Here is a 26,552-nt window from a genome sequence, read left to right as displayed (position 1 = left end):
ATTCACAAAACTGGCACAACAATTGCAAGTGGATTCAATACCGCACTATGAATCCATACACCAGACTCCAGGTCTGGTCTGGTTAGACCACAGAGTCACGGAACCGAGATGTTCCTGGATCATTCTTAGAACATGCTTGGCGAATCAATCTCCGGAGTAGCTCTATCCACTGATCCCCTCCGTTGTTCCCAATGCCATCCACCCACATTCTAGCTTCCCCCGCTCTTTCTAGTTTTTTCCATTCTGACCTGAGCACACCTTTATTCTGCCACATTTCCTTTTCCCATTCTGGTACCTTTTGCGGATCCAACGTCCCAGAGTATTGATGCAGCTGATCACGGTACTCAAATGACTCGGCTTCGGTGATGAAGTGCCAAGCTTTTGCTATTAGGGTCGGTTGGTCACCCAACTGCTTGTGTAGGTAAGCATATCGTGCTACCAGTTTGGCTTCTTCTGCTTGGATATTCAGTGTGTGAGGCTCAGCGAACGTTTTGACAACAGCTTGAGCCTGCGACTCGAACAGTGACAGAGGAATACCACGGAGAGTAAGGCCCATAAACGCGATGCTCCAAGGAGGGAACTTTGCACGCAGAGGGAAAAGGTGCATGGCAAGAGGGAAAATATGATAAGAGGAATTGTAAAGGCCCTGTGGAATCGGCAGGTGATGTGGTGGCATTTCCAATGTCACGACGGAGGAGTCGAAGAAGGAATAAGAATATTGATAGCCCGTGGCAAGTATACAGTGGTCGACATTTTGCTCTCTGGAGCCATCCTCAAAAACAACTTCGCCATTGCTCCTGAATTCTGTGATACGACCTCGCATTTTGACGTTCCCGCTTTCTCCTGACGTAGTTCCACTTGCCGAGTGAATGACAACGCGAGCATAACTGCTCATATCGGCGGTTATATCTTGACCACTTGGGCCAGCGCCTACGACGAGCAAAGTATCCGTTATGAAGTCTGGACGACGATACCAGGCAGAATGGATAGCCCTGCCTTCCATGAGCCATGAAGCAAGACCAGGAGTGTCCGGATATCGAGGCACCCGAAAATGCCCATTGCCAACTATCAGAAAATCGAACGATATCACCTCACCGGTAGATACCTCAACAATCCAACGTGACTCGGACAAACACCATCTTACGTGTTGCACAGTAGTGTTGAGCTGAATATATGGCCGTAGGTTGAAAGTATCCGCATAAGACTCTAGGTATGCGTGTACTGTTGCGGCTGTTGGAAAGACTGGAGTGGAAGGTGGGAATGGAAAGCTTTTGTACGCCATTATGGAATGAGGTAGGTTTGTTGTCATAGAATCATACAAGGGCGTGACGGGGGGGTTATGATCCGGTTCAGCTGGTAACCTGAATCACACATCTCCGTGTTAGTATTTATCATTTGAGGTTGAAAGAATTGTATATACCAGATCCCCCCAATGTTCTCTCTGGCTTCGAAAGCCGTGGGTTTCCATAATCCATCTTTATAATGTGAAGAGTCAAGGACCACTTTGAGAGCAGCAAGCCCTGTAGGTCCTGCGCCTATGATGCATATGCGTTTAGCGTTATCAGAATCCTTGTAGGTCCCCGTTGTCATATCACACACTATTGTGTTCCAAGGTGCTCACAATAGACTCTTATCATGAATACCTAAAGCTGCACAGCCTACGGGCCGCAATAAACGCTATCTCGCCGTTCCATCGATGGGTCTGAGTCGAAGGGAGTAGCGCTCCGACTTAAAAGCTATCGACCAATGCAAGTTATTGAAGTGGTGGGAGAGATCCATATAACCGTGTAAGTGTCAGATCAATCCATGGATATGATGGATAGATAGTATAAATAATCATTCCTTCTGAGTTTAAGGAATACAAGTGCAACAACAAGGAATCCACACGTCAAAATTGAATCAAATGCGACCCGGGCATGGACGTTGGCGGTTTCAAGTCATTGGAACAAAAAACAGAGCTTCACTTCGCTGCGAAAGGAACCGGCTGGGGCCGAAGACTGGACGGCGGATGGGCGGACAGATTTACTAAAAAGGAGATTTAGTAATGAAGCGGCAGCTCAGCGGTTGTGACTTACTTTTTCACATTCAACCTGAGTAGTACAATCAGGGTGCTTGCCTGTCTACTGCAACGAACATATGAAAGACAGTTCCATTCGATATGCAATGGCACAGGGAATGTGCAACCATTATCATTCGAGTATCCGCATTGGGAAGAGATGTCGTTTACCCAAGCCTGTGCCAGCCAGCGCCTACCTTTTCAGTATTTCTTTTGAATACTGTACCATTATGGATTGACTTCTTTGTAGGTCGAACACCGGATTATGCCGTTTGTCTCGTTGTCAGCAACCATTTCCAATAATGGCGATGGCCTGAGCCTGCACATCCTCAGGGTTCAAGTTTGTCTCCCTTTCTCCCACCACCCCAGTCTACGAGCAATGTCTCATCCTCTTGTCTGGCCAGGAAAATACTTTTTTTATGCCATAGGAAATACAAGCGCTGTATGCTTATCAAGGGACCTTCCTCCTGATGAGCCGGGGAATCTCTTATTATTGGGTTGTGGCGATCCACGAAACGTCTTGTTCACCATTTTCTGCGAGCCTCCTAGCTGTGAGTGGCCGCATATGCTGATATCCACAACACTGATATGATTCTAGTTGGTCGAAAGCTTGACTTCACCTGCTGTGACATTGATCCTGCTATACTGGGTACGCCACACTTGAATATATAATGCCTTAACACAATTTCATTTCACACACTGATCGTTCATTCTAGCCCGCAATGTCTTGCTATTTACGATGATAGCCGACAAGCATTCAAACTCTACCATCTGGAATATATTCTTCCATTTTTATGTGGACAAGGACACACACTCCACGTTGATCGAGCATTGTAAGAAATTAATCGGACTCTCTGACACGTTGAAGAACTGGAACTCTTCCATTTATGGCCCGCACATCAAAATGTGTACAGAGTATACCCTGGCAGAAATCCGGCGTCATTGGTCACTTTACGTAGAACTGGAGAATTTACCAAGCACGCGGATCAAAGCTATCCGTAACGCCTTCACAAATCAGTACAAAGCCACAATGTTCGGGAGTGCGCTGAGTACAGCACGTTCCTCGGGTCCTCTTTTAATCAAGGCGGCACATGTTATGTCCGACCAGATCAAGAATTATTGGAAGACCGGAACTACTTTTACGAATAGCAAAGAGCTTGCTGCTGCCACTTTACTCAACCCTACCTTTGTATATTCTCTAGCCGGGGAGCGTTTCTCCGTCCACTATGGAACTGACCCAATGACACCCTTCCACCTCGCTGCCTTGTTCGGGAATACGAGAGGGCCTGTATCTATGGTTGATGTGGTCAAGGCTGCAAAAGCTGAGTTCAACGATTGGTGCTCTGCTTACTCTGTATCGCTTTCTTCCTCTTCTCGCCCTACCATTCGCTTCATCGTAGGGGATGTCACTCGTGTATGCCGTGCACTTCAAGGTTTTGCTCTCACAGGAACCCTTAAAATGGGCTTACCAGTTGCGCAGTGGAAAACGCAACTGATCAACCTTAATGGAGACGAATATCTATCTGGCGGTGCGCCGACTTCATTTAATGTCATCGACACCTCGAATCTAGATGACCATGTCGGACTTCTCAACGTCTTGGTCGCTTCAATTCCACTTCTTTCCCCTTCTTCGTCTAGCGTACTCTACGCCGAGTCTTTGTTGTTCCATGGACTGGATGGGACAAAGGAGTTTGCAGAGCATTTATATGCCGATTTGACTGCTGTCGGTCTCTTGCTTGGCTTGTGTCCAGTTGACTATCTGTCTGGCTTCACTACACGGTCCAACACTCACGAGGTGACTCTGTATCGGCAGCTCACTAAAGAGAAGCGTGATGTGCCACAATATCATCAAGTAACGACGTGGAAGGCACCTGCTTCTGGAGATACCATCGCGGCCCCACACATTGCAAATATCCAACCTCCTGTTTTTGATCCACGCCAGCTTGGTACGCTTCTCTACGATATATATCACGAATTGTTTGAACAGGAGGACGCTATGCACTTTTGGAGACTTAATCAAGGTAACTTAGCGAAAGCCGTCGGGAGCTCGAACCTTGTTCATTACATTCGCGAGAGCTTTGTGCTTCTACTTCGTCTTGTCAGGGATAGACTTTCTGTCTCTGAGGAAACGTGGTTGGAAATTATGGATCGATTTTTCGACCTAGAGCATGCAGATCAGACACTTCCAATGGATACGCTCAACTATCAAGACCTGTGTGGGCTGCTGTACCGTCACGGCGTTTTCACCATGCCTATCTATCATATGAAGGCGTCTAAACTGGGTAGAGTATCACATTGGGATACTGTTACTCCCATTGTCAGAATTGTTCTTGTCATTCCTCGTGAAAAGTTGGCTGTCCTCGAACACTCGACAGACGAAATTGGCACACCACCACTGCAGGCTGATGTTATAGGCAATTGGTGCCAAAATACATTTACTGCAATACACGTGGCATTTGGGAGGGCAATCTCGATGGGCACAAAAGCAAACCCAAGAGTTGTATTCGAGGAGGATACCAAGGGTTGGTCTGGAACATCGTCGCTCGTGGTGTCATTCACGATGCCCACAATGCTCCTTACGGATAAGGAGCCTCCAGAGAACCTTAATGTGGACCTCACGGTTAGGAGCACCCCTGCTACACTCACACTAATAAACAAGCTTGGTATAAGGCTGACTGTTTTCAGCGCGAAACTTATGGACGAGTCTCTAGTCCATGTTTTGCCTGAGTATCCATTACCCTCCAAAAAGCCCCAGGCTTCACCATCACCCCCTGCTCCTGCTATAAAAGGCCTTCTCTCTCAAATAGGAGAACTAAGTGCCGCAGTCGTCGAGCTGGATGAACAGTGCGAGCTAGTTGCTTCTTTGACCTGTCGAGTCTCTGTCAGCGATATAGAATCAAAGCGGCTATTCCAGTCCGGGGCTGCTCCTCAGGTAGCACAAGTGTCTCCTTGTGTAATGAGAATAACTCTTGGCAGTCGCGAGCAGGACGTTATTTTTCCTTTCCCTGTATCGGGAAGTGCCAATAAGCTTCGCCTTGCTAGAAAGTCTTTATATATTGAGGTAGGTCTTTACAACTTTCACATGATATTTTTTGAACGTACGCTGAAATGTGGAGTGGATGTGGATAGGTTGTGGTCCCTGCTTCCCGGACACTGAAACCTGACGGTATGAAGATCAATCCGTTCCCCGTGATTGATGCAGGAGGCATCTTCAATTCTTGGAGTATCCATCGCATCAATTTGCCTCGCTTGCCAGTCCTTGATATAAAAGGACCAAAGATCGGCCAGTGGCTCAACCCTCACGTTGGTTCCATGCTGTCGTCCCGTGAACGATCAAATAGGAAAAAGCACAGGAGTGATGCTCTTATGTTCGTGAAGGATACTCTGCACGCCATCTTTGTTGGATATGCAGGTATCCAGAGTGAGCCCCCACGGCGACTTTTTGCCCTGCAAGACGAGGCGACGAATAATTGCGACACTATATTTTTTATCAGTGAATTGAGATATGACCTAGCATCTCATACAGTAATCTGCGATGGATACGTTCTCCCGCTTACTCGTGCGCTCTTGATCAAAATTGAGAAGCCCTTTGCGAAACTTGTTTTCGAGGGAAATATGGGAAATGTTCCTGTCTTCGAGGGCGAGATGCAAACCTGGAAGCAACTCATACCTGCTTTTGTTGAGAGGTGCAGATCGTGGTCGCACGGGGAGAACTGTGAGTACAAGGCTCAGGGCAAAATCCCGCTTACGGAGGATATGGAGAAGAACCCTCTATGCAGTTGTGGAAGGGGAAAGGATGTCGAGGGCATGAATAAGGTGAACATGTGGAAACCGCTAGCTCCATATGTGACCAGGATTGCGTTGTCCCCGCTGTTCGCGGTTTCTTACCTGGAGACGGTGGGCCGTGACCCAGAGGCATATAGATGCTTCGTGTGCAGAGGAAAAGGCAAGCCCAAGTTAAAGATGTGCACGGTTTGCAAGAAGGTGCGGTATTGCTCTTCAGAATGCCAGAAGAAAGACTGGAAGGTCCACAAACTCCGTTGTAAAGCCTGATAAAAGTTTGTTCTCTTTTTGTGACCAATGAATGTCCGTGTATTCATGTAATAGTGCGGTTTGGGTGCGGTTCACTTGAGTGCTGCTAGAAAGAATCAGATAACAATATCCACCAGTAAAAATGCTCCTTTCGATGAGGGGAATATAAATACAAGACAGATTTTTATTGTGTCAAAACTAAGGGAGATAAGTATTTTGATGACTCCAAATTGGCGCCTAAGCACAGAAGTTGCCCAAAATCAATCAAAAAGATGTGCAACCCCTTCTGCTCTGTGAGATTTGTACTTCATTGATGGAAGATCCTAAGACAGTCTAGGCTCAAACCCAATTCACATTCACACTTGGCAGAATCATCCTGTGAACGGGCTGGGACAGGACCCTGGTGACAAAACCGGATAAACCCGGTCTCTGAAGAAGCAGCCATTGTTCTCCATGGAGCATAGCCACCACTCCATGGAGTAACCATTGTTCTCCTAGGAGCACAATTGTACTCCTAGGAGTCATTATACTGTAGCGAGTAGCACCTCTGACTATAAGTAGTAATAAAACTAAGTGAAACTCAGCCGCTGCCCAAGAGGCTATAGAAACGACTTTATTATTTACCTAAGTGAAACTACAATAGATGTTGGTTTGGGGTGATCTCTAATAAATGTAATGTAACATACCTCAGCTGCTGCCCGAGAGGCTATAGAAACGACTGAGGTATTCCTATACTAAACCCCCTACTACTTATAGTCGGAGGTGCTACTCGCTACAGTATAATTGTAAGATTCCTATCCCCTATACCGAGTTAACGGAGGGACAAGTCTCAAAGATCAACAAGTAGCGTCAAGTACTAGATTAAGAAGTAATCAACAACTGAAGAAAGTATGTACATGAGTGCTGGTATATATACATTTTCTGAAGGTCAACCATGAGGCGCTGACTGATACGACATGCAGTAGCCATGAGGCGCTGACTGATGTTTTACGTTATGGTCTAGGCTTTGTCACGTGACTAACTACTAACTACTGATCTTGTGTTCTTGTCTCGTGTTTGTCACGTGATTAGATATAAATAAAATGAAAAAGAAACTAGCACTCTGGCTCAAGTCGTGACATTACCCCCTCTTTAAGACTTTTGTCTTGAAAGTAAGGGTCCATCTTTCCGTTTTCCCAGTTGAACAATTGTTTTCGGACTCTTGTCATTGTAAAGTTTTCGAAAGGTTGGGAGTGTAGTTGGAATCGTATCCGTCGGGGTGCACTAGGGTTGTTATCGTGAAATGTTTTCACTTTGTCTGGTGAGTTGGTTAGGTGTCGTTCGGGTTCCCATGTGCATTCCTCTTTTGGATAGTTTTTCCAATGTACTAGATATTCTAACTTTCCTTTTTTGAGACGTGAGTCTAAAACTTCTTCGACTTTGTATTCTTCTTGTCCATCCACTATCACCGGTGGTATCGGTTTGGGTCTTTGTTGAGAAGGGATGTAACAACCAAGAGTTAGTTACTCTGGCGCACACAGGAACACACTATAAAGGTAGTGGAAGATGGGGAGTGGGTACCCCTTGGGCTGCAGTGAGTTAGTTGGTATACAACAGGAGGACTCGCTGAGGAGTCTCCTGGATCTATTGGGGTATATATACTACTACAGGATGTTTGTACATGTGTACTATACAGTTGATGAAGGCAGTGGCTGATGATGTCATAGGGTCTAGCCCGTATGGCCAGCTCCACTGCGTGAGAGAGTTAAGTCTAAAAGTAAAAGAAAGGCAACGCGGCGCGAGAAAGGGAAATGCCGCGTGGCACTTAAAGTATAAAGTTAAAGCGGAGAATAAAAAGGAAAGGAGATGTCCGGAAATTGTGTTATCGTAACACTACCCCCCTTCTAAGGCTCGACTTCCAGGCGAGACCAAATTCCGGAGGTAGTGGTAAAATTTTCGGGCATAGGTTGAAAGAGGGAATTAAAAAGGTTTGAATCCATGCCTCTAAGCTTCCTGGGAGCTGAGGGATTCCTAGAATAAAATTCGCGAACAGCGTCGCGGGAGTTTTCCAGATGGGATTCTGGTTCCCACGTTCTGTCCTCGTCTCCGTAGCCCTTCCATAGGACCAGGAACTCTAATTTTCCATGCTTCAAGCGTGCATCTACCACCCGTTCGACTTCGAACTCTTCTTCACCTTCCTGGGTGACTACTACCGGACCGGGCCGGTCTACGCGCTGTCCCGGCAGCGGTCCCTTGTAGGGTTTCACACGGCTAATGTTAACCGTGGGTACCACCCTCATTCGTTTTGGGAGTTCCAGCTCCACCGCATTAGGTTTGACTTCCTTAATCCGGTAAGGGCCAATCCACTTTTCGGTCAGTTTTCTAGACTGCCGGTCTTTTAATTTCAAGTGGTCGGTGTCTAACCAGACCAGGTCGCCGACCTTGTAATCAGGGGCCTTAGAGCGTCTACGCTCTGCCCTGTCTTTCATCTGCTCCGCAGTTTTAAATAGCGCTTTGCGCGTTTCATCCAAGACAGACTTCATGTCTTTTGCCATGTTCCCAGCAGCCTCGTTTTTGCTTTTGCCAGGTTCTACACCCATTCTGGGGAGGTACGATCTAGTAACCTCGAATGGTGCCCTTCCTGTAGCCGAAGACTGTTTAATATTATAAGAGAACTGGGCTATCTTTAGCCACTTGGCCCAATCTGTCTGTCTGTCGTTAATAAATATCCGGAGATATTGTTTCAACTCCTGGTTGAGTCTCTCCGTTTGTCCATCGGTTTGCGGGTGGAACGCCGTGGATAATTTAGGTTTGATGCCCAGCATCCGGCATAATTCTTTCGTAAATTCGCTAGCGAATTGCGGTCCTCTATCGGAGATTACTGTTTCTGGTAACCCATGGATTGACCATACAAAATCCTTAAATAGGTCTGCCGTACCGGCGGCGGTGATGGTTTTGTTGGTGGGTATGAATACCACTTCTTTGGAGAAGCGGTCTACTACCACCATTACTGAATCGTACCCGTTTGACTCGGGCAGATCCGTCGTGAAGTCCACCGATATATCCTGCCAGGGGCCAGCTGGTATCGGGTTCGGCATGAGTTTACCCGCCGGCGGTTGATGGGAATTCTTGGCCATGGCGCATCTCAGACAGGATTTTACATATTCCTGTACGTCTTTGACCATGCCAGGCCACATGTAGTTTCTGGAGATCAACTCCATCGTTCGTTGCCATCCAGGGTGCCCAGCCACTGGAGTATCATGATGTCTATCTATTGCCTTGATCCTTGCGGACTCAGGCACATAGATTTTGTTTTTGAAATGAAAGAGCCCGTCTTTCCATAAATAGTTTTCATTGCCGTCAAGGCGCGCCTTTTCCTCTGGGGAGATGTCTTTTCTAAAGACTTCTAGGAGGTCGGAATCTTGCCCGATTCTAACATTGGTGACCCTTGATTGATCTATCAGGGTGACACCTTTGTTGTCATCTTCAATGCCGTTGGCATGATCCTCTCTTCTAGATAAAGCATCCGCTTTCCCCATTGAGCTTCCTGGCTTATGAATTAATTTATAATTGAACCTTGACAAGTACACCGCATAGCGGGCCTGTCTCCGGTTCAGGTCTCGGGCCGTCATGAAGTACTCCAGGTTCTTATGATCGGTCCAAATTTCAAATTGGTGCCTAGCACCTTCTAAGTAGTGCCGCCAGTGCTCTAAAGCTCTAATGATGGCCAGCATCTCCTTGTCGTATATTTGATAGTTGCGCTCTGTAGGCGACAAACTATGCGATAAATAGGCACAAGGCCTCCAAAGATCATCAGGGCATTTGATTGATAGAACAGCCCCAGTGGCGAAGTCAGAAGAGTCGGTTTCTAGCCGGAACTCTTTGTCTAATTCAGGGAATGCCAATATGGGTGCTGTTGTAAATGCCTGTTTAAGTTTATCAAAAGCTTCCTGTTCTTTGGCGCCCCACTGCCAAACAAGGTCCTTTTTGGTGAGATCGTTCAACGGTCTCGTGATTTTTGCAAAGTTTTCAATAAACCTTCGGTAGAAATTGCCTAAGCCTAGGAAAGCCCTAACCCCTTTGACGCGAGTAGGTTCTGGCCATTCCAAAATAGCTTGAACTTTCTCAGGGTTCATCCTGATTCCGTTCTGGCCTATGATCATACCGAGGAAGTCTACTTCCTTCACTTTAAAATTACATTTTTCGGGTTTGACGAATAGGTCCCGTTCCTGTAAGCGTCGAAGGACTTCTTGCACGATCTTGTCATGCTCAGCCTCATCGTCCGACTTTGTAAATATTAATAAATCGTCAATGTAAATGACGACACAGTTTTCCATATCCGCAAAGATCTCGTTCATCATGCTCTGGAAGGTCGCCGGTGAATTGGTCAACCCAAAGAACATAACAAGGGGTTCGAAAGATCCTCGGTGGCACGTGAATGCGGCCTTCCAAGCATCTTCCTCTTTGATTCGTACATTGTTGTACCCCCATCTGAGATCCATTTTTGTCAGGATTTTGGCGCCAGCCAATTTGTCCACCAGCTGACTAATCAAAGGCAGCGGATACGCATTTTTAACTGTGTGCTCATTCACGTAACAATAGTCCATAATCATTCGCTTTTTACCATCCTTTTTAGGAATGAAGAACACCGGGGACGTCATAGGACTTTTGGAAGGTCTGATGTAACCCTTCCTAAGTTGTTTGTCTATGAAACTAGATACCTCGTCTCTTTCGGGAGCAGAGAGCGGTATCATGTGTCCCTTCCTTGGTTTGAAGGTGTCTTTCAAATCTATAGCATGGTCCCAAGGCTTAGCCTCTGGGAAGCGCTCTGATTTGTGTTTCGAAAAGACTTTCCAGAAGTCGTGGTACTCGGGAGGTACCAGCCTCTTAATCTCTTCCTCAGGTTTTACCTCATCATCGTCATCGTCGATCTTTTCTAAAGATCTGAGCTCGTAAACGTGACTAGCGTTTAACTTTTCGAGACGCTCATTGTGACGGACATGATTTGGTTTACCCAAGTTTACACATTCCTGGGGACAACGTGACAATGTGACAACCCCTGTCTGCCAGTTGATCTCAGGATTGTGTTTAAATAGCCAGGTCCAGCCTAAGATTAAATTAATCTTCCCTAGTTGGGTAGCCTCGGCAGTGACTCGTTCTCTGTGTCCTTGGTATTCGACCACAAAAGAACATTTGTGTGTAATACAGCCACCTGCATTAAGCGTACCGTCAACGTTATAGACGGGAATAGATGTTTCTAATTTTACAAGGGGGAGTCCAATTTGCTCCGCCCAGACCTGATCTATGAAGATCCCGTTAGCGCCTGAATCAAGCAGTGCGCTCGTTGAGTGTACTTTGCCCCTGGCAAGGTTTTCCACGCCAACGTCTAAACGGATCTCTTTTTGGAATACATCAACACACGCCTTGGGATTTCGGGAAAGGGTGGCTCCGAAGAAGAAGAAGAAGAAGAAGAAGAAGAAGAAGAAGGAATTTTGAATGACACATGTTTTTCTATTTTTGTTTTACCAGAATCAAGCACCCTAGTGTTTGTCTCGCCGGGGCCACGCTCCAAGGGAGACGCTGGTGCAGCGGTAGTATCATAAGTATTACAGTTGCATTTCTTTATACAAGTACATACTTCTGATAACAAATTTAAAAACTTATTTACAAATTGGGGAGCCATCCCCGTCATTCCGTTATTGCTCGTGCAACACCCCGGAGCAGGGGCCACTTTGTTGTGGTTTACTTCATTTTTATCAGGAGCTAAGGTACCCAAGTGACCTAAGCCCCGAATTCTTTTCCCTGAGCCTTCATTTCGTTGACCTGTTGGTCATAGAAGAAGGCCCGGATTTCGTCGTAAGAACGACCGGCCAAAGAGTTGAGCCGATCGTCCGGTTTTTCGTTTTCTAGTTGGTGCACCTGGTGCCCTTTATTTTTTTGTTGGGCAGCCTGTGCCCTGTTTCTACAGTCTCGGGACATGTGTCCCTCTTGGCCGCAGTTGTAACAGTTGCCCTTGAATCTGCACATTTGTCCGCCTTGGACCGCGCCGATATCCATAGGAGCACCCTGTCCTGGCTGCAGCCCGAACGGCTTGAACCCGTGAGAGTGATTATGATGTTGGTTTGATGACCCAGGGCGCCTCTGGGGTGTGGTGGTTTGTTTGGTGGACCCGCCACCTTGGTGCATAGCGTAGAGCTCCATGGCCCTACCGACTCGTCGGACTTCCTCGGCTGCTAGAGCCAGGTCGTCACTTCTTGTATCCTGCAGGTAGATCTGCTCTGCAATGCGAGGGTTCACATTGCGTTCTAGCAGTTCTACTGCGTGTTCGTTACCTAACCCTCCTTGGATGGAGAGGGCCAGGAACCGGGTGACATAATCATCCGTCCTCATGTTTCCTTGTTTGAAGGAACGGATTTGCTGACGCGCCCAGTCTCGCTCAGCTTGCGGTTTGAAATATTTTTCGATCTCTTTCTTGAGATCGTCCCAGGTAGGCCACACACCCGCGGTGTAGCATTCCTGGAGTCTTACTTGGGCGTATCGACCCGCCACAGGTCCTTTTAGGCGAGATAGCACCGCAGTGGCTACCTCAAAATCGTCGGCGAAAGCGTCCCAGTTCGCCTTGACCCAAATCTGGAGCTTGATCCACCATTCAGCAAATCGCGCTCGGTCTCCTTCGAAGGCGCCAGGGTCAGCGACGACTTCGACTTTTTTGTTAAACTTTTTCTCTACCGAGGGGGTTGCTACAGGGGGGTTGGCCTGTATCTCGGCGAGCTGCGAGGTTAATTCCGCTATCTGCACACGCATTGCGTGCAGTAGCGCATTCATATCTTGCGACGACATGTTGACTTGTTCTCTTTGGGTAACGTAAAAATAGGTAACTGGGGGTCCCCGCTTGCTATCTGCGGATCAACCTCTTCCCAGCTGAGTATCGGATCTCAATCTCCGACTACCCACACTATAGTATTTGAAAAAGTATATAAAAATGTAAACGTAATAAACCCTGGTCCGAACGGTTGTCAGGGGGTGGTCCGCTTGTTAAGCTGTCAACCCTTCTCCAGACTGGCGGAGGCAAGTGCCCGGCCTGGTCAGAGGTATTCGAAAGTGAAAGTTTGTATTTTAAATCTAATCAACAGTGGTTCCACACCGACTGCTGAGCTAAGGTACTCCCCTTAACGCTGGGGGCCGCGTATCGAAGGTTTTGGGTTCTTCTCCCAAAGCACTACAAGGCCGTCGCTAGGAGCGCACCTATCTGCTATGTGGGATATTCCTAACCGCTAACCAATCTCCTTCACCCTGGAGTCCGGGTGCCCAAATGATGGGACTTCTGCACACACGTGCGAGAGAGTAGAAAGAGCGAGTCCTAATGTAACAACCAAGAGTTAGTTACTCTGGCGCACACAGGAACACACTATAAAGGTAGTGGAAGATGGGGAGTGGGTACCCCTTGGGCTGCAGTGAGTTAGTTGGTATACAACAGGAGGACTCGCTGAGGAGTCTCCTGGATCTATTGGGGTATATATACTACTACAGGATGTTTGTACATGTGTACTATACAGTTGATGAAGGCAGTGGCTGATGATGTCATAGGGTCTAGCCCGTATGGCCAGCTCCACTGCGTGAGAGAGTTAAGTCTAAAAGTAAAAGAAAGGCAACGCGGCGCGAGAAAGGGAAATGCCGCGTGGCACTTAAAGTATAAAGTTAAAGCGGAGAATAAAAAGGAAAGGAGATGTCCGGAAATTGTGTTATCGTAACAAGGGAATTGTGGTTCTTTGTATGGTGTAAGCTTTACTTCGTTGAAGACTGGATGAATAGGTCGCCATGTTGGTGGTAGTGCTAGTTTGTAGGCTGATTCGCCTATTTTTTCCAGAATTTCAAATGGACCGTGTCTCTTATCGTCCAGTTTTTTAGCTGGTCGATCTGTTGAGATATTGGTTGCTTCCACGTATACCTTATCTCCTACTTTGTATTCCACTGCTTCCCTTTTCTTTTTGTCATACTGTTTCTTCATCTGTTCAGCTGCTTTTCGCAATGACTCTTCTGCTTTCTTTCTCGTCTCTGTCATTCTTTTTACAAAATCTTCCGCTTTTTTGTTCTTTACCTCCACTTTCACTAAATCCTGTGTTCTCGGATGGTGTCCATGATTTAGATAGAATGGGCTATATCATGTTGCAGAATGTTGTTTGTTGTTATATGAGAATTCTGCTAAGGTAAGCCATTCCGCCCAATCATCTTGTTTATGATTTATGAAGATCCTGAGATACTGCTCTATCTCTTGATTGATCCTCTCTGTTTGTCCATCTGTTTGTGGGTGCCATGTCTGAAGAAGCGTATGTAGATCTTTCATGAATTTAGAAACAAATTGCGGTCCCCGATCTGAGATGATTTTTTCGGGTATGCCGTGGTTTCTAAATACGTGATCTCTAAATAGTCGTGCTACTCCTTCTGATGTGATCTCCATCTGTGTGGGAACTACCTTGATCATTTTTGTAAATTGATCTACTACTACCATTATCATGTTATATCCGTTTGATTCTGGTAGTGGTCCGATCAGATCTACCGATATGATCTGCCAAGGTTTATCCGGGATTTCGTTTGGATGGAGCGGTGCTGCTTTCTTCTTGTGGTCTGTCTTGGTTCTTTGGCAGACTTTGCATCCATCTACATATCTCGTGATATCTCTGTCCATGTAAGGCCACCAGTATTGTCGAGTGATTAACTCTTTTGTTTTATATCTTCCTGGATGACCTGCAGTGGTAGAGTCATGGTTTCGTTTGATAATCTCTTCCCTTAATTTGGCATCTTTTGGTACGTAGATCCTGCCTTTGAATACTATGTATCCTTCTTCCTCAAACCATCCATCTTCTTCCCTCTCTATCTTTCCTTTCATCTTTTTTATCAATTCATCCACGTTCCCTTTCCTTTTTAAGATCCATTTTGAAATTACTAATTCTTTTTCTTGACTGTCTGCGATTGCTTGTCTTTGTTTTGATGAGAGGGTCATTTGTGCAAATAGTTTCTCATCTAACAATATGATATCCTCATTATCGTTATCTCCTTTGTTATAATCTGATTGTCTCGAGAGCAGATCTGCCTTTATATGCTTCCTTCCAGGCATATGGTGTATCATAAAATGATACTGGCTTAACTTCGTCATTCACCGTGCCTGTCTTCTATTCAACTTCTTTGGTTCTTTGAAATACAACAGATTTTGATGATCTGTCCATATCTCAAACTCTTCCTCCGCATCTATTAAGTAATGTCTCCATTCATTAAGTGCTGTCATGATGGCGAGAAGTTCTTTGTCATAGATCTTGTAATTGCGTTCTGTGGGATTCAACGCTTTGGAGAGATATGCAATTGGCTTCCAGTCATCTTTTTGTCTTTGTGATAAGATCGCACCCATTGCGAAGTCACTACTGTCTGCTTCTACTTTGTATTGGCCATGTGGTACTGGGAGAGCTAACACTGGGGCAGACGCTACACGTTGTTTCAAGTTGTTAAATGCTTCGCGTTGTTCATTTCCCCAAATGAAGTCCTCTTTTCCCGTTAACTTGGTCAATGGTTTGGCTACTTCCCCAAAGCCCTCTATGAACCTTCTGTAGAAATTTACAAAGCCCAAAAATGCTTGTATGTCTTTCTTATTTTTGCATTCTGGCCATTTGCTAATTCCTTCTACTTTCACCGGATCCATGCAAATTTCGTTTTCTGAGATGATCAGTCCCAGATATTCTACTTCTGTTTGTTTGAAATCACATTTCTCTGGTTTAAGATAGAGATGGTTTTTTCTCAGGATTTCTAATACACGTCGCGTGTTATGATTTGTCTATCTATATTACGGACTACTCATTTCTCTTTACTCATCGGTTATACCATCGGACCGATGACTCACATCCCTCACATACACTTTCGCTCCTCTCGCATTTCTATTACTTTGTATAGTACTCAGTCCTCAACGGACAGACCTACCCTAGATAGTATTAAGAACAAAGCTTGAAGGAAGTGTCTAGCCACTTTCTGAGAGCAATCAGGGACTGGAACTAGAGTCCAATGTGAGTAACTTTATTATCAGAGAGTATGACAGGTATACAGTACCTAGAGTCCAATGTGAGTAACTAGAGAATAGGAAGCATTGGACTCTGCAATACTGTCCGAAGTTTTGTAAACAAAGGTAAACAAAGCAGCCACAAAGGCGAAATAATAGAGAACACAATCAATAGTGAATGATAGAAGAATAGATAGAGAAAGGAATGAAAATATATAGGTAGCACAAAGGTGCAGAATCACCAAAACTAACACTCCCCCCTGATGCTGCACCTCCCAAGCATCAGCTCCCCCCTGATCTAATAAGTCCCATCATCTTCCTGAACACTTCCACTTTAGGCTTGGCAAGAGCCTTGGTCAACAAGTCTGCAGGCATTTCAGCAGTGGGAACAAAGGTAGGAGCAATCTGCCCAGAGTCAACAACATCTCTCAACCAATGCCATCACAGATCAAGGTGTTTCATCCGACCATGGTGCTCAGGGTTCTTGGATACAGAGATGGCAGATTGGTTGTCAATATGAAGGGTGGAAGGAGAGGTGATAGGATAGCCCATTTCCTTCAACAAATTTCGCATCCAGCAAATCTCTTTGCCAGCCTCAACAGCAGCAATGTATTCTGCTTCAGTGGTGGACAGAGCAACAATGTTCTGAAGCTTGGAGCTCCAGGAGACAGCACCAGATCCCATCTTGACAATATAGGCACCAGTAGAACGACCAGAGTCCTTGTCACCACCATGATCAGCATCAGAGAAAGTGGTGAAGAGTTCAGTGGAATTGGGATCAGGACCAAGGACAAGGGAATGATTAAGGGTGCCTTGCAAGTAGCGGAACAAGTGCTTGACAGCGCTCCAGTGAGTAAGACCAGGATTAGAGTTATATCTGGCAAGGACTCCAACAGTGTAGGCAATGTCAGGACGAGTGGTAGTGGCCAGATACATCAGAGCACCAACAGCAGCAAGGTAGGGAATGTCCTTCATCAAAGCAGCATCACTGGATGTTTTGGGAGACATGTCCTTGGTGAGGCGCAAACCAGGATCCATGGGAGTGGACACAGGCTTGCAGTCCTTCATGCCAAAGCGCTCCAGAATGTCCAGAGTGTACTGATGTTGGGAGAGGGAGATGGTGCGATTACTTAGGTCTCTAGTGATGGAAATGCCAAGTAGGTAAGAAGTAGGGCCAAGATCACGAAGCTTAAAGTGCAGGGAGAGGTCCTTGACAGCTTGGTCAAGTGCAGAAGTAGAAGTGGATGCCAGTGTCATGTCATCAACAAAGACAGGCAGGATAATGCGCACATCAGCTCTGTTAAAGACATAGATGGCAGAGTCTGAATAAGTACGCTTGAATCCGAGTTTTTCAAGCACAGTGTGCATCTTCTGGTTCCACATTCTGCCTCCCTGCTTTGTCCCATAGATGGCCTTGTCCAACTGGCAAACAAGATTGCGAGGACCCTGATGGAATCCCTCTGGCTGATGCATGTAGACCTTGACATCCATGACTCCATTCAGGAATGCATGGGAAATGTCAATGGAGCGCAAATGGAGGTTGTGGATGGCTGCAATGGCAAGGACAACTCTGATGGATGATATGCGGACAGTAGGTGCAAATATTTCGAGGAAATCAAAGCCAGGGCGCTGGTTATAACCTTTGGCCACATATCTGGCCTTGTAGCGCTCAACAGTGCCATCTGAGTTGCGCTTGATCTTGAAGACCCACTTGCCACCAATAGCCTTGACTCCAGGAGGTAGTTCCACTAGTGACCAAGTACCATTGCGCTCATGAGCTTGAAGCTCTTCCATGGCTGCCTCTCTCCATTTATCTGCATCAGGACGCTTCATTGCATCTGCAAACGACCTAGGCTCAGCAGAGTCTCCAAAGTGTGCCACTTCATCATCAACTGCCTCAGAATCACTGTCATCACTCTCAATGGCAGGAGTAGGTTGTCTGTGTTGAAGCCACCATGGTCTAGGTGGTCTCCTAGCCCTTACAGGGCGTCTCAGTGCAATAGGCAAGTCAGGAGAAGGTGAGCGATGAGGAGGGTGATTTGGAAGCTCAGGAGGTTGATTCACAGGTGGTTTTGCATCAAGGTCCAAATGAGGCCCATTGTCAGGCAATGGTTGAGGCTGCTGAAGCGCAGCTGGTGGGCCCATATCTCCCCCTGGACCTGGTGCAGGGACATCCTCAATCAGGCCCAATGGCATGGATAGCGAAGGTGGAGTGGGAGGTGGAGGCGGGACATCGTCAGAAGACCTCTTCAAGCCAGGGAAGTAGCGCTCATCAAAATCAGCTCTCTCAGAGATAACAGTGTGCTTGGTGGTAGGATTGTAGAATTTCCATCCCTTGTATCCCTCAGGGTAACCAATGAACACACATTTCTCCATATGAGAGCCAAAGACGCCTCTTTTGTCCTTTTGCACATGCACATAGGCAGTGCAGCCCCAAACGCGAAGGTGAGACATGTCAGGCTTGCGTCCATACCACAACTCAAATGGAGTGGCATGGGCCACTGCATCAGTGGGACACCTGTTCCAGACATGCACCAAAGCGGACAGACATTCACCCCAGAAGCTGTTAGGCAATGCAGACTCTGATAACATGGCAGTGATACGCTCAGTCAGAAGTCTGTTTGCTCGCTCTGCCACACCATTCTGCTGAGGACGATTCCTGGTGGTATGCTGTCTGACAATCCCATGATCATCTGTGAATTGCTCAAATTCCTTGGACATGTACTCTCCCCCTTTGTCATCGCGCAGAGCCTTGATTTTACGCTCCAATTGAGTCTCAGCATAAGCCTTGAATCTCTTGAAAGCATCAAAGACATCTGACTTGGCCTTGAGAGGCACAACAACACGGAATCGACTGTGATCGTCAATGAAGGTGACCCAGTAGCGATAACCAGAGAATGTGGGGGAAGAGACTTGGTGTACATCAAAATGGATGAGGTCCAAAGGATGAGCAGAGCAAGTATCAGATGAGGGGAATGGATTGGCATGCATCTTGCCAGACAAGCACGGTTCACAGACAGGATCAGGAGCAGCCTTGGATTCCAGTGTAAGCCCAGTGACCAGACCTCTCTGTATCAGTCTCTTGACATCAGCATGATGGTGGTGAGCCAATCTGCGATGCCAGAGCATCAAATCAAGTGGTATAGTCGCAGTAAAATGTCCCAATTCAACACAAGCAGCAGTAGATCCATCAAGGAATGCTGCATTGTTGTCATTGATAGTTGCAGTGAACAAGAGAGTGTTGTCACGCATAAAGGACATGGAATGAGACGAAATAGTGACATTGAAACCACTTTGACGAGTTAAATACAAGACTGAGAGGAGATTATTTCGAAGATCTGGTACATGGAGCACTCTAGAGAATTCCACAGCCCTAGCCACTTTGCCATTCATCACAGGATTAAACACCACAGTACCAACACCAGCTGAATAGACAACAGTGTGATCAGCCAGCTTGATTGGCACACGATATGGGGTATAGTGGTGCATCCAATGACGATGAGGTGTCATATGAGAAGTGGCGCCTGTGTCTGCATTCCAATCAATGTCAGCATCAAGTTGGAGAGGGCAATGAGGATCAGAGGGATGAATAGAACGAAGACTTGCATTCCCAGCTGATTCAGTGACCACAGTAGATGAATTGGCATTGTTAGGCGAAGATTTGGGCTGCTGAGAGGTATTCTGAGAGTTGCTGGAGCCTGCCTGAGCCTTATTGCCACGCTTGTAGTGATTCTTAGCACCCTCCACTGCCTGTTGGCGACTAGCAATGTATCTGTGGCATTTGTCTTGGGTATGACCAAGTAAACCACAGAAATCACACTGAACGCGAGTAGAGGTGGTGGATTGGTTGCAATGATGGCAGTTAGGATGGGTGCAGGTGCTATTGGCAGTGGTAGACGAAGAATGCAAGGCAGAATCGACTTCAGCACGACGACGGCGATTGACCTCTTCAGCAAGGAAAGCATCCTTGAGCTGGGTCTTGTCCAAGGTGCCCAGAAGTAGTAGAGATGAAGTGAAGTGGGCATATTGATCAGGAAGCGCCCTAATCATGGCCATGCATGTCAATTCATCGTCCAATTCAGACAATGAGAAGCCAGTAGGACGAAGATTTTGAATCTGATGCATGCCTTCGTCAATTCTGGTCATGAGAGACTGCAGGGACTCGTCCTCCTTCTTTCTGATAGAGAAGAAGTCGTCATAGGCATTAAATCTCGTCCCAGGCTTCTTAGAGACGTGCACAATTGCCAGTTTCTCCCAGATCTTGACAGAATCATCAATGATGCCATCAAGATGGATGCGCTGCTCTTTGGTGACATTGAGATATAATGCACCAGCAGCCTTTTCAGCTCTCAACTCCCATTTCTCTATTGCTTCAGCGTCAGTCCCAGGACACTTTTCAGCGCCAGAGACGAGCCTCCACAGTCCCTTGGTCATCAACCAAGCTTGCATTTCACCACTCCACTGGGGGTAGTTAGTGCCAGATAAGGGATGGAATTTGGGATCAGAGTCAGACATGATGGGTGTTGTATAAGACAATAGAGCAATGATAAATGATGTAGGAGACGGCTATAGGCGATGGAATAGTGGCAAAGACAATGGGCAACAGTAGGAGGCGAGCAGATAAGATGGTGAGGCGGTAGAGAGAGGATATGGAGAGGGTCAGAAAGCGCAAGGATAGGTCCAAAAAGTGTCCAAAAAGCGTCCAAAAGCGATCCAGGAGGGTGCTAAGGCTTCCTAGTGCTGCTACAGGGTTACGCCTGTGTTCCCCTTTCAATTCCACACTGATATTAACAGAGAAATCGCCTCGAGACAGTGTTGGTTAATAGGGCTTGTATATGAGTCAACAAAGTGACTTAAGCTCCCCAAACACCGCAGACTGAGAGAGGCTCTAGGCAACAGCAAACTGAGGCAATGCAGGCGAGCTTCACAGTCTATAGGCTTGTTCTATCTGATAATGGACAGAGTAGAGAAGATTGGAGCTTTATGCACACACCAGATATGCCAAAAAGCGAAAAATAAGGCAAAAAGTCGAAATTGATGCAGAGACAGATAAGATGGATGGATTGCCACCAAATCAGAGGTATAGGGAACGTTTTTATAGAGTAATAGATGGCCCAAATATCACAAGAAGTGAAGCACAGGATGTGGAGATATGCAATAGGAGTCCAATAGGGGTGAAAGTGCCAAAAATGCGAACTTCACAGAGGATGATGGAGTGGATGGATTGCCCCCAAATTGACGGTGTAGAGTGCAATAGTATAGGGTAGTAGATGGCTCAAATAGGGCCAAGATCCGAGCACAGGATGTGGAGATATGGAATAGGGGGCCAAAAGGTGATCAAATGATGATGAAGGCTCACAGAAAGATCCAGCTCAAATTCAACCGCTCTGACAGGTCTCCTAGGGTTATTTAGGCCGTAGAAGACGATGGTAGAAGTTACAGGACGATCAGATAAGGATTGGGCGAGATATGGTGCAGATAAGACCAAAAAAGCGTCCGAAATGGGGGTAACTTGCAACAAGGAGTTGTTGTTGGAGATCAAGATGAGATCAGAGTAATCTGAGGTGATTGATGAGATAATAAGAGTCCCAGAAGACAATGGTTACGATGGATAAGCAGTAGGACGCTTGGATGGTGAGATATGAGGTCAGGAAGATGGCTAGAGCACAGGGCTCATAACCTATTAAGAACAAAGCTTGAAGGAAGTGTCTAGCCACTTGCTGAGAGCAATCAGGGACTGGAACTAGAGTCCAATGTGAGTAACTTTATTATTAGAGAGTATGACAGGTATACAGTACCTAGAGTCCAATGTGAGTAACTAGAGAATAGGAAGCATTGGACTCTGCAATACTGTCCGAAGTTTTGTAAACAAAGGTAAACAAAGCAGCCACAAAGGCGAAATAATAGAGAACACAATCAATAGTGAATGATAGAAGAATAGATAGAGAAAGGAATGAAAATATATAGGTAGCACAAAGGTGCAGAATCACCAAAACTAACAGATAGGACGTAATTCCTATCGCCGACTTACTTCTCTATAAATACGCTTGTAACAGTAGTAGTATTCTCCAATACGATTCTACGCAGTTCACGCTTACAAAGCTAGAACTTCCAAGATCAGACTTCCATACGGAAGAAGACCAACAACCGTTGGAATCCCTCTATTCAGAATTACATCCTCGAACTTGTCTTCGGATAAGTCTCTTTGAACAAACTCGACGAACCCTCAGACTTTGTTAAGCACTTTGTGCGTAACAAAAGAATCGTATTCCATACCAGAAGTCCCACCTATTTAGGTTTGGGAAGAAAAAGCCGACAATACATCGCAACAACCAAGAACCAGATCTCAGAGAGCAGGAAGAAGCTCAGACGATTTACAGACACAGACAGCAACACCCCCAACATCGTCCAGACAAGGAAGGATAGCAGCACCACCCCCCTTCCCTCAACCAGACGTCACCCGACTCCACACCAGAGAACAGGCAGACGCATTCTACGAAGCCAGAACACGTTGGCTACAGTTCTACGCGGAAAGTCATCCACAACTAATCCCTAGAACACAACACGATCCTCCAGTAACCACAGAAAACATCTACAACGAAGACGACTTCGAAGAATACACAGCGGAAGGTGAACCAATACCCCTTCCCACACCACAGATACTCCCCACCGCACCCAACCCATCTCCTACCCCACCTACCCACACCATGTCAAACGCTACGACACCCAAACCCACTATGATTGGGAAAATTGACGACTTTGATGGGACCCCAGACAAGGCCCAAAGATGGATATCATCCACTGACTTACACTTTGACATCAACGACACCATTTATACCTCGGACAAGAAAAAGGTGTACGTGGCTCTCAGCTACATGAAGGACGGAACCGCCGCCTCATGGAGTGAAGCCAAGATGACCAAATACAAAGACAAGAACGCCTACCCCACATGGGCAGATTTTATGAAAATGTTCACAGCCAGTTTCAGAACAGCAAATGTCAAAGGAACAGCTTCGGCCGCCTTGATGAAAATGAGGATGGAACCAGGAGAAAATGCAGTGGCATTCAACTCGAGGTTTATGCTAGATGCCGGGAAAAGCGGCATCAACAACGAAGCCATGATCATGGTTTATCAAAAAGCGATCCGACCCCCCCTCCTCCGCGGAGCACTCACCGGAAAGGAACTGGTCACCATTGAAGACTGGATGAACACGGTGGCCAACCTAGATGCCAACTGGATCAGTGCAAACACCATCTCGGAAGGAACGTGGGGGACCAGAAACAAAGAAAGACAGTACGACAAAAATCGCAAAAGTGGACCATCCACCAGCGTGAAAAGGCTGACCAAAGATGAAGAAGAAACCAGGAGGAAGGAAGGAAGGTGCTTCATATGCAACGAAAAAGGACACATCGGGAGAAATTGTAGGAACAAAGGAAAGACTCCCGAAAGAAAGGTACGTCAAACCGAAACTGAAGACGACGTCAAGACAGTGGTAGAAGAAGACAAGGTCCAAAACATCATGAGGATGTGGAGGGAGTTGGGAGAAGACCAAAGAGCTGAGGCGATGAAAGAATTAGAAGACGAGGGTTTTTGAAACGACGGACTACCCCGATGTTAGTACCGTCGAAAATGGCAACTGTAACAATAGCAACGATCAATGGCAACTCTTTACGAATCGATTGCTCGTTAAAACAGAAAACCATCGGAACCAAAGCCCTGATAGATTCAGGAGCTACGGACGACTTCATGGACACAAAATTCGCCATTAAAAACCGACTCCCCCTCCAAAAACTCCCGATCCCTATAACATGTAAAAAAGTTGACGGAACCACGAACAAAAACGGAAAAATTACGCATTGCACCTATCAGAGAATAGACGCAGGAGGACAAAACAGGTTTACGAAGTTTCTATTAACCGGACTGGACGGAGAAGACGTATTGCTAGGCTTCCCCTGGTTGCGAAAAGTCAACCCGGTCATTAACTGGAAAGACAAAGAATTACCGTACTCAGACAAACACTCAATCAGGACAAACCAAACTACCACGGAAACAAAAATCAGGACAACCACAGTAGACGAGGACGAGTACGAAACCATTCACAGATACGTATCCGACCGCACACCCTATCCTCGAACCACGATCCGGTTAAAAGTCAACTCGGCAATGGAACACGCGCAAATACACGGAGAAAGAAAAGAAAAACATATCCTCCCAGATGAATATAAGGGCTATTCAGACGTCTTTGACAAGAAGAAATTGGAAAGACTCCCCAAGCAACGGGAATATGATCATGTAATCAACATGAAACCGGAATTTGTACCAACAGATTGCAAATTGTACCCACTGGCACCAAAAGAAGATGAAGCGTTAACGGAATTCTTGACGGACAACTACAGAAAGGGATACATCAGGCCAAGCAAGTCGCCACAGGTGTCCCCCTTCTTCTTCATTGGCAAGAAGGACGGATCACTCCGACCATGCCAAGATTACAGAAAACTAAACACATACACCGTAAAAGACCCATATCCACTACCCCTGATACCCGACCTCATCGAAAGATTGAAAGGAGCCACCATCTTTACTAAACTGGATCTACGTTGGGGATACAACAACGTAAGGATAAAAGAAGGAGACAAATGGAAAGCTGCCTTCAAAACCAGCAAGGGAGTATTCGAACCAACGGTCATGTTTTTCGGCATGTGCAATTCCCCGGCAACATTCCAAAGGCTGATGAATGACAAATTCAAAGACTATATTGATGAAGGCTGGATGATCATATACATGGACGACATCCTCATCTTTGACACCCAGGTTGAAAGACTCCGCATCCGGACAAAACTAGTTCTACAAAGGCTACGAGAAAACGATTTATTCCTGAAACTTGAAAAATGTACCTTTGAGACGGAGACCATCGAATACTTGGGAATGATTGTTTCCCACAACCAGGTATCCATGGACCCAGCCAAACTCGCAGGAATACGCGATTGGCCAACCCCAAAAGACACCAAAGGCGTACGGAAGTTCTTAGGTTACGGAAACTTCTACAAAAAGTTTATAGGCCATTACTCTGACCTAGCCCGACCCCTAAACGCCTTGCTAGAAAAAGACAAAAAGTGGAACTGGACGAAAATCGAAGATGACGCTTTCAAACTATTGAAACAAAGATTCCTCGAATCCCCTGTAACCCAAATCCCCGATTCCTCGAAACTGTCGAAGATAGCAGCGGACGCGAGCAAACACGCCACCGGAGCTGTGTTAATGCAACCAGATGATCAAGGACAATGGCACCCGTGCACATTTTTCTCGAAAACCCTATCCCCCGCAGAGAAAAACTACCAGATCTACGACAAGGAACTTTTAGCGGTAATAAGAGCTCTGAAGGAGTGGAAACACCTGCTTTTAGGAAGCCCACACACGATCCAAATCCTAACGGATCACAAGAACCTGACGTACTGGCAGGAGGCCAGAAAACTCACACCACGACAACGAAGGTGGCAGCTAGAACTGTCACAATACAATTACACATTAGAGCACGTACCTGGAACCTACATGGTGGTACCTGACGCACTCTCGAGACGACCCGACTTGTACATTGATAACACGGACGACGACGACGACGACGACACCCCAATGATACCAGTGTCGGCATTTCTGTATCACACAAGAACAATAAAAGACACAATAGAGCAAGCAATGCTCACCAACGACAACTACCCTGGAAGAACAAAAAAGGAAGATTGGCACAAAGCGGAAGGACAGTTCTTCTATCAGAACAAACTACTGATCGACACTGCAGAAGAACAGAGAACGATCATCAAAAATCACCACGACTCGCTAACTGCAGGACACCCAGGAAGACTAAAAACCTATCAACTAATAAAGAAGTCCTATTGGTGGCCAGGAATGATGAAACAGGTAGAGGAATACGTGAAAGGATGCGCAACTTGCCAGCAAGCCAAAGTAAACACGCATCCGACCACAGTACCGTTGATCCCGAATCAAACACCGAAGACCAGTGAACCGATGAAGTATCTCTCGGTGGATTTCATTACAGACTTACCCGAGTCTATAGGGTATGACAGTATAATGGTCGTGGTAGACCAAGGACTTAGTAAGGGGGTAATCCTCTCACCTTGCCACAAAACCATTGACGCACTCGAAACTGCACGAATCTTCCATGACTCTGTCTTCAAACGGTTTGGACTACACGACAAAATCATATCCGACAGAGGCCCACAATTTGCCTCTGAAGTATCAAAAGAACTCCACAAACTCCTAAACATCGAAACCGCACTCTCCACGGCATACCATCCACAGACTGACGGACAAACAGAACGATCCAATCAAGAACTAGAGATCTACCTCCGCATCTTTTGCCAGAATCAACCACACAGTTGGGCAAAGTACCTTACGACGGCCGAATTCTGCCACAACCAACGGCC

At 46.3% G+C, this 26,552-nt stretch overlaps 4 protein-coding genes across 4 annotated transcripts; 1 reads left to right on the top strand and 3 right to left on the bottom strand.

Moving 5' to 3' along the window:
• Positions 1-24: 24 nt before the first annotated feature.
• Positions 25-1,514, bottom strand: SERLADRAFT_457738 (uncharacterized protein; the record flags this gene model as incomplete). Its single annotated transcript, XM_007313852.1, has 2 exons — positions 25-1,361; positions 1,421-1,514. One exon carries the CDS (start codon positions 1,307-1,309, stop codon positions 83-85), a length of 1,227 nt encoding a protein of 408 aa, XP_007313914.1.
• A 921-nt stretch (positions 1,515-2,435) lies between these two features.
• SERLADRAFT_445456 (uncharacterized protein) lies at positions 2,436-6,231 on the top strand (the record flags this gene model as incomplete). The annotated part of the gene is made up of 4 exons (XM_007313851.1): positions 2,436-2,607; positions 2,655-2,705; positions 2,773-5,117; positions 5,186-6,231. The coding sequence occupies 4 exons, from the start codon at positions 2,436-2,438 to the stop codon at positions 6,107-6,109; spliced, it is 3,492 nt and encodes a 1,163-aa protein (XP_007313913.1).
• A 13,268-nt stretch (positions 6,232-19,499) lies between these two features.
• On the bottom strand, positions 19,500-19,958 carry SERLADRAFT_338134 (uncharacterized protein; the record flags this gene model as incomplete). Its single annotated transcript, XM_007313850.1, has 1 exon — positions 19,500-19,958. A coding segment is annotated over one exon (459 nt), but the record flags the coding sequence as incomplete, so codon positions are not given.
• A 161-nt stretch (positions 19,959-20,119) lies between these two features.
• On the bottom strand, positions 20,120-20,570 carry SERLADRAFT_378881 (uncharacterized protein; the record flags this gene model as incomplete). Its single annotated transcript, XM_007313849.1, has 1 exon — positions 20,120-20,570. A coding segment is annotated over one exon (198 nt), but the record flags the coding sequence as incomplete, so codon positions are not given.
• Positions 20,571-26,552: the final 5,982 nt, after the last annotated feature.

Source organism: Serpula lacrymans, assembly GCF_000218685.1.
Source record: "Serpula lacrymans var. lacrymans S7.9 unplaced genomic scaffold SERLAscaffold_2, whole genome shotgun sequence".
Classification (NCBI taxonomy): Eukaryota; Fungi; Basidiomycota; class Agaricomycetes; order Boletales; family Serpulaceae; genus Serpula; species Serpula lacrymans.
Note: the sequence above shows the minus strand (reverse complement) of the source record. Positions and strands in the feature narration are given on the sequence as shown.